The sequence below is a fragment of the Dama dama genome, chromosome 11, assembly GCF_033118175.1.
Source record: "Dama dama isolate Ldn47 chromosome 11, ASM3311817v1, whole genome shotgun sequence".
Lineage (NCBI taxonomy): Eukaryota > Metazoa > Chordata > Mammalia > Artiodactyla > Cervidae > Dama > Dama dama.
The window spans coordinates 101,192,985-101,208,108 of NC_083691.1; the positions used below are offsets into that span (position 1 = coordinate 101,192,985).

At 42.5% G+C, this 15,124-nt stretch overlaps 1 protein-coding gene across 1 annotated transcript in view; it reads left to right on the plus strand.

Annotated features, from left to right (window-relative positions):
- Positions 1 to 15,124, plus strand: part of ACOXL (acyl-CoA oxidase like) — a 335,773-nt gene that overhangs the window by 204,083 nt on the left and 116,566 nt on the right. The window contains exon 13 of the mRNA XM_061156338.1: positions 2,282 to 2,371. Within this exon, the coding sequence (XP_061012321.1) occupies positions 2,282 to 2,371 (90 nt within the window). The remainder of the gene's footprint in view (positions 1 to 2,281; positions 2,372 to 15,124) is intronic.

Genomic DNA, 15,124 nt, shown 5'->3' on the forward strand with positions numbered 1-15,124 from the left:
AATGGTAGAATGATGACGGTGAAAGTTGACTCAGCTACTCCCTGGCCAGGGAAACACTCTCCGGGCCTGATCTCGCTCAGTCAGAACCTGATCTCATGTGGTTTGCCTGGGGGGTAGGAGTGGGGTTTCCCTTGTGCTTATGATGGGATGGGGAGGCCTAGCTTCTCCAGACTGGAAATGCTGCTGATTCATTTATGCATAAATACCTGATGGTGCTAGCAGTAAAGAACCCGCTTGCCAGTGCAGGAGACTTAAGAGACATGGGTTCAATCCCTGAGTTGGGAAGATCGCCTGGAGAAGGAAATGACAACCCACTCCAGTATTCTTGCCTGGAGACTGCCAAGGACAGAGGAGCCTGGTGGGCTACAGTCCATAGGGCAGCACAGAGTCAGACATGACTGAAGTGACAGCACACACATACACAATCATTTTACCTTTATGAAAGTAATGAGAGTTGAAGAGGCCCTTCCTTCTGTAAACTAACATTGTGCAGAACGCCTGCTCGGACAGCACTGATGCTGAGGGGAACCAGGAGAGCGGGGCAGAGAGAGCATCAGAGGATGACTCTTGGGGCAGGAAGCAGGGATGCTTCCCGTGGGCATTAGGAACCCAGAGTGCCCCCTTCTTGCCCACTTCTGTCACTCAAGTGGCCATTTTCATAAATGATGTGGGTCCCCCAGGAAAAGGCTTCCCAAGTGGTTCAGCGGTAAAGAATCTGCCTACCAATGAAAGAGATGCAGGAGACACAGGTTTGATCTCTGGGTCAGAAGTAGGAAATGGTAACCTGCTCCAGAATTCTTGCCTGGGAAATCCATGGGCAAAGGAGCCTGGCGGGCTACAGTCCATGGGGTTGCAAAGAGTTGGACATGACATAGCACACACACACCCCAAAGATAATGGGTACCATGAGTTTGGAATATGAAGCTGCCCCAGGGAGTGCCCTCTGTAACCCTTCTTGGCCCATGTGGCTTGAAGAATCCAACAGAGGCTGAAGCTTGTCATTCCCTAGCAGAGCCAAAGTGCTAAGTGCACATACTCCTGGGAGACGCGACGTGACAGCTGCCTCTGGTGTAACTTACGTGGCTGGACTGATCTGGAAGCAGATTTTGAGAGAGGATCTTGAGAGTTAAGGGGGAGAACGATGAGCTGGAAAAAGGAGAGCGCAGGGGCCTTGAGAAGGTGACGGGCCAGAGGCCAAACACGGGCAACTCTGCTCCCTCTGCTTCTGGCCTGGGGCTGATCCACATTCTCGTGGGCAGCTGGTTCTCCCAGGGTGTGTGCAGAAACACTTCAGGACTTTGGAAAGGAGCAGCAGGCTATTGCCCTTTAAAGAAGGATTTCAGGAAGTGAGAAAAGAAAAAAAAGAAGAAGAAGAAATGGGCTGGAAACAATGTATATTCAGGATACAGAGTATTTAATGACATTAAGAGACAGAGTGGCAATTTAGGATTTTTATATCTCCCAAGAATCACAGGTAGCTTTGCTAATTTTTTTCTGCTTTTTTTAAAAAAAATTTATTGGAATGCAGTTGCTTTGCAATATTGTGATAGTTTCTGCAGTACAGCAAGGAGAATCAGCTATATGTATACATATGTCCCCTCTTTTTTGGATTTCCTGTCCATTTAGGTCACTGCAGAGCATTGAATAGAGTTCTCTGTGCTGTGTAGCAGGTTCTCACTAGTTACCTATTTTATATGTAGTATCAACAGTTGGGTTGGGTTGGGGGAGGTATCATTCACCTGCATTTTGTGGGGTATAATCATCAATTTGTTGTTTAGTTGCTGAGTCGTGTCTGACTCTTGTGACCCCATGGACTGTAGCCCGCCAGGATCCTCTGTCCATGGGATTTCCTGGGCAAGAATACTGGAGTGAGCTGCCATTTCCTTATCCAGGGGGTCTTCTTGACCCAGGGATTGAATCCTCGTCTCCTGCGCTAGCAGGTGAATTCTTTACCACTGAGACACCAGAGAAACCCACCTTGATTTGGAATAGAAAATCTAGCATAATTTATTGAAATATTTTGGAAAAATGTGACATGACTGTTTTTAGATGTTTTTGCTGCTAATGAAGACTACACTCCAAATAATATTTATGGACCAAAAGCCAATGGGACGGGTCAAAATTCTTAAAATAGTTATTCTGACAGGAGAAATAAAGTTATTTTCTTTTTTTTTTTTCTCTAATTGTCTGTATGTTTTTAATTTGAAAGAAAATGTTAGTCCTTTATAATGATGGGACTACAAATATAAAATTTGTCTTTTTGTCCTCTTTTTTGCAATAGGGTTACATGATGGAAAATCAAATCTCAGGCTTAAAATGTGACACAGATGTGTTTGTCACTTTTGAAGGTGACAATGTCGTCATGCTACAGGTAAGACTCAGGAAATGTTTATTCTTTTTAAACAGCAAAATTTTATTTATTTATTTATTTTACTTTACAGTATTGTATTGATTTTGCCATACATTGACTTGAATCCGCCATGGGTGTACATGTGTTCCCCATCCTGAACCCCACTCCCACCTCTCTCCCCATCCCATCCCACTGGTCATCCCAGTGCACCAGCCCCGAGCACCCTGTATCATGCATTGAATCTGGACTGCCGATTCATTTCACATGTGATAATTTACATGTTTCAATGCCATTCTCCCATATCATCCCACCCTCACCCTCTCCCACAGAGTCCAAAAGACTGTTCTATACATTGTGTCTCTTTTGCTGTCTCACATACAGGGTTATCGTTACCATCTTTCTAAATTCCATATATATGCATTAGTATACTGTATTGGTGTTTTTCTTTCTGGCTTACTTCACTCTGTGTAATAGGCTCCAGTTTCATCCACCTCATTAGGACTGATTCAAATGTATTCTTTTTAATGAATGAGTAATATTCCTTTGTGTATATATACCACAGCTTTCTTATCCATTCATCTCCTGATAGACATCTAGGTTGCTTCCATGTCCTGGCTATTATAAACAGTGCTGCGATGAACATTGGGGTACATGTGTCTCTTTCAATTCTGGTTTCCTCAGTGTGTATGCCCAGCAGTGGGATTGCTGGGTCATATGGAAGTTCTGTTTCCAGTTTTTTAAGGTATCTCCACACTGTTCTCCATAGTGGCTGTACTAGTTTGCATTCCCACCAACAGTGTGAGAAAGTTCCCTTTTCTCCACACCCTCTCCAGCATTTATTGCTTGTAGACTTTTGGATAGCAGCCATTCTGACTGGTGTGAAAAGGTACCTCATTGTGGTTTTGATTTGCATTTCTCTGATAATGAATGATGTTGAGCATCTTTTCATGTGTTTGTTAGCCATCTGTATGTCTTCTTTGGAGAAATATCTGTTTAGTTCTTTGGCCCACTTTTTGATTGGGTTGTTTATTTTTCTGGAATTGAGCTGCAGGAATTGCTTGTATATTTTTGAGATTAATTCTTTGTCCATTGCTTTGTTTGCTGTTGCTATTATTTTCTCCCATTCTGAAGGCTGTCTTTTCACCTTGCTTATAATTTCCTTTGTTGTGCAGAAGCTTTTAATTTTAATTAAGTCCCATTTGTTTATTTTTGCTTTTATTTCCAATATTTTGGGAGGTGGGTCATAGAGGATCCTGCTGTGGTTTATGTTGGAGAGTGTTTTGCCTATGTTTTCCTCTAGACGTTTAATAGTTTCTGGTCTTACGTTTAGATCTTTAATCCATTTTGAGTTTATTTTTGTGTATGGTGTTAGAAAGTGTTCTAGTTTCATTCTTTTACAAGTGGTTGACCAGTTTTCCCAGCACCACTTGTTAAAGAGATTGTCTTTTCTCCATTATATATTCTTGCTTCTTTTGTCAAAGATAGGGTGTCCATAGGTTCATGGATTTATCTCTGGGCTTTCTATTTTGTTCCATTATCTATATTTCTGTCTTTGTGCCAGTACCATACTGTCTAGATGACTGTGGCTTTGTAGTATAGCCTGAAGTCAGGCAGGTTGATTCCTCCAGTTCCAATATTCTTTCTCAAGATTGCTTTGGCTATTTGAGTTTTTTTTTTTTTTTTTTTTTGTATTTCCATACAAATTGTGAAATTATTTGTTCTAGTTCTGTGAAAAATAACCGTTGGTAGCTTGATAGGGATTGCATTGAATCTATAGATTGCTTTGGGCGGTATACTCATTTTCACTACATTGAGTCTTCCGATACATGAACATGGTATATTTCTTTTCTCTATCTATTTGTGTCATCTTTGATTTCTTTCACCAGTGTTTTATAGTTTTCTATATATACATCTTTTGTTTCTTTAGATAGTTATATTCCTAAGTATCTTATTCTTTTCATTGCAATGGTGAGTGGAATTGTTTCCTTAATTTCTCTTTCTGTTTTCTCATTGTTAGTGTATAGGAATGCAAGGGATTTCTGTAAAATTTCTGCAAAAAAATCTTAATTTTATATCCTGCAACTTTACTATATTCATTGATTAGCTCTAGTAATTTTCTGGTGGAGTCTTTAGGGTTTTCTATGTAGAGGATCATGTCATCTGCAAACAATGAGAGTTTTCCTTCTTCTTTTTCAATTTGGACTCCTTTTATTTCTTTTTCTTCTCTGATTGCTGTGACTAAAACTTCCAAAACTATGTTAAATAGTAGTGGTGAGAGTGGGCATCCTTCTCTTGTTCCTAATTTTAGAGGAAATGCTTTCAATTTTTCACCATTGAGGATAAGGTTTCCTGTGGGTTTATCATATATGGCTTTTATTATGTTGAGGTATGTTCCTTCTATTCCTGCTTTCTGGAGGGTTTTTTTTTTTATCATAAATGGATGTTGAATTTTGTCAGAGGCTTTCTCTGCATCTATTGAGATAATCATATGGTTTCTATCTTTCAATCTGTTAATGTGGTGTATCACATTGATTGATTTGCGGATATTGAAGAATCCTTGCATCCCTGGGACAAAGCCCACTTGGTCATGATGTATGATCTTTTTAATATGTTGTTGAATTCTGTTTGCTAGAATTTTGTTAAGGATTTTTGCATGTATGTTCATCAGTGATATTGGCCTGTAGTTTTCTTTTTTTGTGGCATCTTTGTCTGGTTTTGGTATTAGGGTGATGGTGGCCTCATAGAATCAGTTTGGAAGTTTACCTTCCTCTGAGATTTTCTGGAAGAGTTTGAGTAGGATAGGTGTTAGCTCTTATCTAAATTTTTGGTAGAATTCAGCTGTGAAGCCATCTGGTCTTGGGTTTTTGTTTGTTGGAAGATTTCTGATTACAGTTTCAATTTCTGTGCTTGTGATGGGTCTGTTAAGATTTTCTATTTCTTCCTGTTTCAGTTTCAGAAAGTTGTACTTTTCTAAGAATTTGTCCATTTCTTCCAAGTTGTCCATTTTATTGGCATATAGTTGCTGATAATAGTCTCATGATCCTTTGTATTTCTGTGTTGTCTGTTGTGATCTCTCCATTTTCACTTCTAATTTTGTTGATTTCATTTTTCTCCCTTTGTTTCTTGATGAGTCTGGCTAATGGTTTGGCTGTTTTATTTATCTTCTCAAAGAACCAGCTTTTGGTTTTGTTGATTTTTGCTATGGTCTCTTTTGTTTCTTTTGCATTTATTTCTGCCCTAATTTTTAAGATTTCTTTCCTTATACTAACCCTGGGCCTCTTCATTTCTTCCTTTTCTAGTTGCTTTAAGTTATTTATTTGACTTTTTTCTTGTTTCTTGAGGTAAGCCTGTATTGCTATGAACCTTCCCCTTAGCACTGCTTTTACAGCCTCCCATAGGTTTTGGGTTGTTTTGTTTTCATTTTCATTTTTTTCTATGCATATTTTGATTTCTTCTGTGATTTGTTGGTTATTCAGCAGCATGTTGTTCAGCCTCCATATGTTGGAATTTTTAATAGTTTTTCTCCTGTAATTGACATCTAATCTTACTGCATTGTGGTCAGAAAAGATGCTTGGAATCATTTCAATTTTTTTTAATTTACTAAGGCTAGATTTATGGCCCAGGATGTGATCTATCCTGAAGAAGGTTCTGTCTGCTCTTGAGAAAAAGGTGAAATTCATTGTTTTGGGGTGAAATGTCCTATAGATATCAATTAGGTCTAACTGGCCTATTGTATCATTTAAAGTTTGTGTTTCCTTGTTACTTTTCTGTTTAGTTGATCTATCCATTGGTGTGAGTGGGGTATTAAAGTCTCCCACTATTATTGTGTTACTGTTAATTTCCCCTTTCATACTTGTTAGCTTTTGTCTTACATATTGTGGTGCTCCTATGTTGGGTGCCTATATATTTATGATTGTTATATCTTCTTCTTGGATTGATCCTTTGATCATTATGTAGTGTCCATCTTTGCCTCTTTTCACAGCCTTTGTTTTAAAGTCTATTTTATCTGATATGAGTATTGCTACTCCTGCTTTCTTTTGGTCTCTATTTGCATGGAATATCTTTTTCCATCCCTTCACTTTCAGTCTGTATGTGTCCCTTGTTTTGAGGTGGGTCTCTTGTAGACAACATATATAAGGGTCTTGTTTTTGTATCCATTCAGCCAGTCTTTGTCTTTTAGTTGGGGCATTCACCCCATTTATATTTAAGGTAATTGGTGATAAGTATGATCCCATTGCTATTTACTTTATTGTTTTGGGTTTGAGTTTCTATACCCTTTTGTGTTTCCTGTCTAGAGAAGATCCTTTAGCATTTGTTGGAGAGCTGGTTTGGTGGTGCTGAATTCTCTCAGCTTTTGCTTGTCTGTAAAGCTTTAGATTTCTCCTTCATATTTGAATGAGATCCTTGCTGGGTACAGTAATCTGGGCTGTAGCTTATTTTCTTTCATCACTTAAAGTATGTCTTGCCATTCCTTTCTGGCCTGAAGAGTTTCCATTGAAAGATTAGCTGTTATCCTTATGGGAATCTCCTTGTGTGTTATTTGTTGTTTTTCCCTTGCTGCTTTTAATATTTGTGCATTGTGTTTGATCTTTGCTAATTTGATTAATATGTGTCTTGGGGTGTTTTGCCTTGGGTTTATCCTGTTTGGGACTCTCTGGGTTTCTTGGACTTGGGTGATTATTTCCTTCCCTGTTTTAGGGAAGTTTTCAACTATTATCTCCTCAAATATTTTCTCATGGTCTTTCTTTTTGTCCTCTTCTTCTGGGACTCCTGTGATTTGAATGTTAGGGCGTTTCACATTGTCCCAGAGGTCTCTGAGGTTGTCCTCATTTCTTTTAATTCATTTTTCTTTTTTCCTCTCTGTTTCATTTATTTCTACCATTCTATCTTCTACCTCACTTATCCTATCTTCTGCCTCCATTATTCTACTATTGGTTCCCTGCAGAGTGTTTTTGATCTCATTTATTGCATTATTCATTATATATTGACTCTTTTTTATTTCTTCTAGGTCCTTGTTAAACATTTCTTGTATCTTCTCAATCCTTGTCTCCAGGCTATTTATCTTTAACTCCATTTTGTTTTAAAGATTTTGGGTCATTTTCACTATCATCATTTGGAATTCTTTATTAGGTAGATTCCCTATCTCCTCCTCTTCTGTTTGGTTTGGTAGGCATTTATCCTGTTCCTTTACTGCTGGGTATTTCTCTGCCTTTTCATCTTGTTTATATTACTGTGTTTGGGGTGGCCTTTCTGTATCCTGGCAGTTGGTGGTTCATCTTTATTGTGGAGGCTCCTCGCTGTGGGTGGGGTTGGACACGTGGCTTGTCGAGGTTTCCTGGTTAGGAAAGCTTGTGTCGGTGTTCCGGTGGGTGGAGCTGGATTTCTTCTCTCTGGAGTGCAATGAAGTGTCCAGTAGTGAGTTTTGGGATGGGTCTATGGGTTTGGTGTGACTTTGGGCAGCCTGTATATTGAAGCTCAGGGCTATGTTCCTGTGTTGCTGGAGAATGTTCGTGGTATGTCTTGCTCTGGAACTTGTTGGCCCTTGGGTGGTGCTTGGTTTCAGTGTAGGTATGGAGGCTTTTGATGACCTCCTATCAATTAATGTTCCCTGGAGTCTGGAGTTCTCTGGTTTTCTCAGGATTTGGACTTAAGCCTCCTGCCTCTGGTTTTCAGTCTTATACTTAGTAGCCTCAAGACTTCTCCATCTATACAGCACCGATGATAAAACATCTAGAATAATGATGAAAAGTTTCTCCACAGCGAGGGACAGCCGGAGAGGTACACAGAGTTACATGGAGAAGAGAAGAGGGAGGATAGAGGTGACCAGGAGGAGAAGAGGGGGAATCAAAGCGGGAGAGCGCAAGCTAGCCAGTATTCACTTCCCTATGTGCTCTCCACAGTCTGGATCCCTCAGAAATATTCACAGAATTACACAGAGAAGAGAAGAGGGAGGAAGGAGACAGAGGTGGCCAGGAGGATGAAAGGGGGAATCAAAAGGAGAGAGACAGATCCAGCCTGTGATCAGTTCCCTAAGTGTTCTCCACAGCCTGGAACACACAAAGAGATTCACCGAGTTGGGTAGAGATGAGAAGGGGGAGGGAGGAGACAGAGGCGACCTGGGGGAGAAAAAGGAGAATCAAAAGAGGGAGAGAGCAATCAGTCCAGTGATCTTGCTCCCAAGTAAAAGTGGGTACTGAAGAATGGGTTCTTAAAGGTACAAAGTTGAAGACAAATACCAAAAAGCAAAGATTAAAAATCTAGAGTAGATGTTAGATTCTCAAAAATACAATATTAAAAAAAAAGTCACAAAAATTATAAAATATATATATATGAAGTTTGCTTTAAAAATAGGGTCTTTTTTTTTTTTTGCAAGGTAATAGTAGGTTATAAAAATGAAAATTAAAGGAGTAATGAGGACTTAAAATTAAAAAAATAAAATACTTTTTTAAATTTAAAAAATGATAATAGTGAATATATATCTAGGACTTTCTCTGGAGCTGTTGCAGACAGTGTGAAGTCAGTTCATTTTTAGGTAGTTCCTTGATCCGGCTTACACTTCTCAAGGTCTGTAGGCCCCTTCCTATGTAGTTGGTGCTAACTGCAGGGTTTTAATCTATTGCACCTGTCACTTCCAAAGTGGTTTCCTCTGTTTATTTTAGCTTCTTCTGTTTGCTGGTCTCTTCGGTGTCTAATTTCTGCCCTGACACAAAGGGGCAGTGATGGTAACATTTTTAGGCTCACTGTCAGTCGTGCTGTCGGGAGGGAGGGACACTGTGAATAAATATCACTGGCGTGTGTGGGGAGTGTGTGCAGTGATTCAGCCACACTGGGTTTGCTGCCGCTCACGGCATGTGTGCTTTCCCAGTCTACACTGCTCAGGCTCTAGGTTGCTCTCCTGGGAACTGTCAGGCGGGCCCTGGGTTGCATGCACTCCCCAGGTCTAAGCTGCTCAGGTTCAAGTTCTTGGGTACTGCACAAAGGTGCAGACTCTCTTGGGCCTGCGTTTTGTGCCCGTCGCAGGTCCGAGGAGCTCAGGTGACCAGGTGCTTGGCCAGTGCAGTCGCCCCCAGTTGGAGGCTGCATCTTATCACCTCCCTGTCCCAGCCGCTCGGTTTTCTGGGTGTATAAATGGTGCACCTTCTCAGGTGTGCTGTGTGTCTCTTCTGCGGAGCTGGCTGCGACCCTCCCGGCGGATGTCGACCGTCCAGAATCCCAAAAAGTCTTGGTTAGCAATGAAGTCTGCTTGCAGTTTGGTAGAGGATGCCTCTCTGGGGCCGCGATTGCCCCCTTCCGGCTCTGGCTGCCCTCGCCTGCCTGTCTCCGGCGGGGGATGGGCCGGTCCTCAGCCGGCTAGCTCTGCTCAGTCCTTTGTTCTGTCAGTGGGCCTGGAGGTGTCTTCAGTTCAGTTCAGTTCAGTTGCTCAGTCGTGTCCGACCTTTGTGACCCCATGAATCGCAGCACGCCAGGCCTCCCTGTCCATCACCAACTCCCGGAGCTTACTCAAACTCATGCCCATCGAGTTGGTGATGCCATCCAGCCATCTCATCCTCTGTTGTCCCTTTCTCCTCCTGCCTTCAATCTTTCCCAGCATCAGGGTCTTCTCAAATGAGTCGGGTCTTCTCAAATGAGTCAGCTCTTCGCATGAGGTGGCCAAAGTACTGGAGTTTCAGCTTCAGCATCAGTCCTTCCAATGAACACCCAGGACTGATCTTTAGGATGGACTGGTTGGATCTCCTTGCAGTCCAAGGGACTCTCAAGAGTCTTCTCCAACACCACAGTTCAAAAGCATCAATTTTTCGGCGCTCAGCTTTCTTCACAGTCCACCTCTCACATCTATACATGACCACTGGAAAAACCATAGCCTTGACCACACAGTTAGGGCTTTTCGCGGGAGAGCTATCCCACAGTCTGGGTTGCTGTCTCAAGCTAGTTCCCTCAGATTGCCCTCAGGGTATTCAGGCCTGGTCCTTACCCTAAGCAATGCAGCCCACTCCTCCCTGTCCCACCCCCGCTTGGAGCTTCTGGGCTGCTGCTCTGCTGGGAGTTGCTGTTAGCACGTAATCTGTGGGTTTTCATTATTTATTTATTTTTCCTCCCAGTTATTTTGCCCTCTGATATTCCACGGCTCACCACAGACCTGCCGGAGAGAGTGTTTCCTGGTGTTTGGAAACTTCTCTCTTTTTTAAGACTCCCTTCCTGGGACGGATCTCTGTCCCTACCTCTTTTGTCTCTCTTTTTATCTTTTGTATTTTGTCCTACCTCCTTTCGAAGACAATGAGCTGCCTTTCTGGGTGCCTGATGTCCTCTGCCAACATTCAGAAGTTGTTTTGTGGAATTTGCTCAGCGTTCAAATGTTCTTTTGATGAGTTTGTCGGGGAGAAAGTGGTCTGCCTGTCCTATTCCTCCGCCATCTTAGAACCGCCTCTCAAACAGCAAAAATTTCAAGATCAAGCATTAGCCAGAAATCTGAAGCTCTTCCTATGTCTTATCTTCATCTGAAGTTTTCATTTAATTGGCAGGTGTTTCTCCGTTAGGCATTTGATTTTTGCAGTAGTTGAATGGGGAAAGGGATTAATTTATTTATTTCCTAGCTGATTTTTGATGTTGAAAGGTATCTTTTTTGGCTTAAGAAAATTACATCTTGTGAGTGTAGAGTCATATATCTTCTACCTGGGAAGCTATTCCCAAAGACTTGGTAAGTGCCCAGAAGGCAACCACATTTCCCAAGTGACTTAGTGGTAAAGAATCCGCCAGCCAATGCAGAAGCCTCAGGAAACGAGTTCGACCCCTGGATCAGGAAGATTCCCCTGGAGAAGGAAATGGCAACCCACTCCTGTATTCTTGCCAAGATAATCCTATGGACAGAGAAGCCTGGCAGGCTACCATCCATGGGGTTGCAAAAAGTCTGACATGGCTGAGCACGTGTGCACCCAGAAGATAAACAGGCAAAAGACAGGAAGAGCCAGTTTACAAAATGAGGGCAATTGCTCAGCCACACAGTGATCAGAGAAACAACTATGGGGCCTCTGCAGTACTGATTCTTTCATATCTCAAGTTGCCTCATGTTTAAGAGTATATTCACATCCCACTGTTGGTCAGAACAAAAGGAACTTCTTCCATGTTGTTCTTGGCCATGTGTAATTCTACTTCTGGGACTTCATCTAAACTTATAATCCAAAATGCAGAAAACTTTTGGTCACAAACATTCTCATTAGTGCATTATATATTACAACAATAATATTAGAAACTAAAATTTCAACAATAGGAAAATGATTAGGTAAATCATATTCTGACCACTCAATGGGGAATTCTATGGCCTTTAAAATTGTACTTATAAAGAGTTTATTACAGAAATTTAAAATGTATGATATGGTAAGTAAAAATGATATAAGACTGTATATAGAATGGGATACCAGTTAGGTGTTTTTAAAGATGAAGAATAGGGACTTTGGGTTTTGCTAAGATACAATGGCCCCATTCCTCCCAGGGCTTTCCTCTTAACAGTTAAACACCCTGCACAGAACACAGTGAACAAGCATAGGGAGATCCTTTTTGAAAAATTTTTATTGGGTTGTAGTTGATTTACAGTGTTGCATTAGTTTCAGATATACAACAAAGTGAATCAGTTATACATATTTCTAATCTTTTCCTGGGTCGGGAAGATCCCCTGGAGAAGAAAATGGCAACCCACTTGAGTATTCTTGCCTGGAGAATCCCATGGACAGAAGAGTCTTGCAGACTATAGTTTATGCAGTCATAAGAGTCAGACACAACTTAGTGACTAAATCTGTAATGCCCATGAAAGCCATTACGGAGTATTGAGCAGAGTTCCCTATACCTACAGTAGGTCCTTATTAGTATCTATTTTATACATAGTAGTGTGTATGTCTCAATCCCAGTCTTCCAATTTGTCCCTCTCCTGCTTGCCCCTCGGTAACCATAAGTTTATTTTTTTACATCTGTAACTCTATTTCTGTTTTGTAGATAAGTTCATTTGTAGCCTACTTTTAGATTCCACGTATAAGCAATATCATATGTTATTTGTCTTTTTATGTCTGAGGTCCATTCATTTTGCTGAAAATTGCATTATTTTGTTCTTCTTTATGGCTGAATAATATTTCACTGTATATAAAGAGGGAACAGAGAAGGTAGGCTGCCCAGGGACCTAGGGACTGGGGAAGAAAATGAAGTAAGTTCTCTGGGTTTCCTTATTGCCTCCCGTAAATCCTGGACAGAATATACATGTCCTAAATCTCTAACTGGCACAAACAGAATGTGCTTCAAGAAAAATCTGTGCATCCAGTCAAAGGATGGGGAAGATGGTGGCCTCACAACAGAAAACCTTAAAGGCAACACTCCCTCTCCACCAGTTACATGCAACAGAAAATCCAGACCAACACACAGACACACACCAGCTTCACCAGGGCTTGGCAGAAGCTGGTCTTCCTCCTAACCTCCAATCTGAGGAGGTCAGCAGAAGCAGGTAGCAGGTATAGCAGTGTCATCCCCCATCTGGTGGTGCTGGTGGGGCTGGGTGTGCATGCTCAGTTGCTCAGTCCTGTCTGACTCTTTATGACCCCATGGACTCTAACCCGCCAGGGTCCTCTGTTTGTGGAACTTCCCAGGCAAGAATACTGGAGTGGAATACAAGAATTTCCTACTCCAGGGGATCTTCCTGACCCAGGGATCAAACCTGAGTCTCCTGTATTGGCGGGTAGATTCTTTACCACTGAGCTGTGTGGGAAGCTGAGCAGGGAACTAACCTTCCATCCCTAGCCTGGTGGAAGCAAAAAGAGCTCAGTTTCTCCCACTGCGGTAATGTCAGCAGGATCCCTTGGTGAGATAAGACTTCACCTACACTTAGCAACATCAAGACCCAGTGAGGTGATGCAAGGTAGAGCTAATTACCAGTGCTCTTCAACCCTCACCTCTAGTGTCAGCAGAGTCCAGTGGAGAGTGAGCCCTACCCCCACCTGCCATCATCTAGACTAAATCAGGAGGTGTGAGTCAGGGTTAGTGACCACTCACATTCTCCCCATCCCTGGTGTCAGTGGACCCAGTAAGGAGCTGAAGCTACACATGTACTCAGCAAAAGGAAACCTAATTCAGGGCCTTCCCAGGTGGCTCAGTGGTAAGGAATCCACCTGCCAACGCAGGAGACATGGATTTAACCGCTGGTCCGGGAAGATCCCACATGTCTCAGAGCAACTAAGCTGTCTGCTCCATAACTACTGAGCCCGTGCTCTAGAGTCTGGGAGCTGGAACTACTGAAGCCCACAAGGCCCAGAGCCCGTGCTCCATAGCAACAGAAGCCTCCACAATGAGAAGCCTGCACGCTGCAACGGTGAGTAGCCCCTGCTCACTGCAACTAGAGAAAGCCACCGCAGCAACGGAGACCAGCACAGCCAAATAAATAAAATTAAAAAAAGAAACCTAACTAGACAGCGTGAAGGACTTGTGGGCTCTTTGATCCTCCTCTCCCTGCCCTCTCACCCCATACCAAAGGGGCTCAGTAGACTCTGAGCCTCCAGCCTTCCCTCACATCAGGGTGGAATGGAAGGGTATGAGCTGGGTTAGTTAATACTCCACTTCCTGTCTCCCTAGTTTCAGTAGAAGCCAAGAGGAAGTTCAGCCTCTGCCCTCACCCATTATCAGTTAGTGAGGAAGAAGTAGTGGGGATTGGGGCTCATTGGCAGTCTGCTTCCCCACCCCCCTTTCTCTGGTGTCAGCACGACCAACAGGAAGCTGGAGCGTCACCCTCCCTGTCCACAAGAAGCCAGCGTGAGTCAGTACACTGCTTGTGTCAGAGCAGTAATGGCAGCACTCACTGGGAAGCTGAGCGTTCACACCCACCCAGACCTGGCACTGCACCTCACAATTAAACAGGATCTCCTAAAGTAATATCCAAACCCCCTGGACACAGAAGAAAAATCACTCATTATAACAACAACAAAAAGGACAACCACAACTTGAATGGGAAAATCGACAGATGACATTACCAAAAAGAATCGGATGTTGGAATTATCTGACAAAGATTTTAAAGTACCCATCAAAGGAATACTTCAAAGGTAATTGCAAATATTCCTGAAACAGATAAACGTGGCAGAACATTTCAGCAATGACAGAAGAAATAAAAGGAGGCCCAAGTGTAACTGTAGAATTGAAAAATACAACTGAAAAAACAAATTGGTGGAGATGATAGAGAAAAAAAAAAATCTATATTCAATAGAATTTATCCAGTCTGAACAAAGTGGAAGAAAATGAAAAGTCCCGGGGACCTGTTGTGCCCAGTCCAGCTTCCTCATCCCTCATCCAGGTGCTGAGATGCTGCTGTGGAGGGTGGCCGTGAGCGCTGCTGCGTGGCGCAGAGCACAGAATCGGTGCGCCCACCGCGTGTGAAGCAGATGGCCAGTGGGGGGCCGCCATGCAGCACAGGGGGCTCAGCCCAGTGTTCTGTGGTGGCCAAGAGGGCTGGGGTGGGAGGGAGGGAGGTCCGAGCGGGCGGGGATACATGTGTACATATGGCTGGTTCACTTCTCTGTACAGTAGAAATTAGTACATCATAAAGAAACGGTACTCCAATAAAAAGAAAAATCAGTCCTCAATGATGACCTTCGTACTGTCCCTTCTCTCAACTCATCCTGAGGTGGTGGTTTGTAAAGCTTTATGAAGGTTCTGGCTTATGATTTGACATGACAGGTGTTTACAGCCTCAGAACCCAGGACTGTCCCTCAACTTGCCACCCATAGGTGCTGTGGGCGACTATGAAGTCAA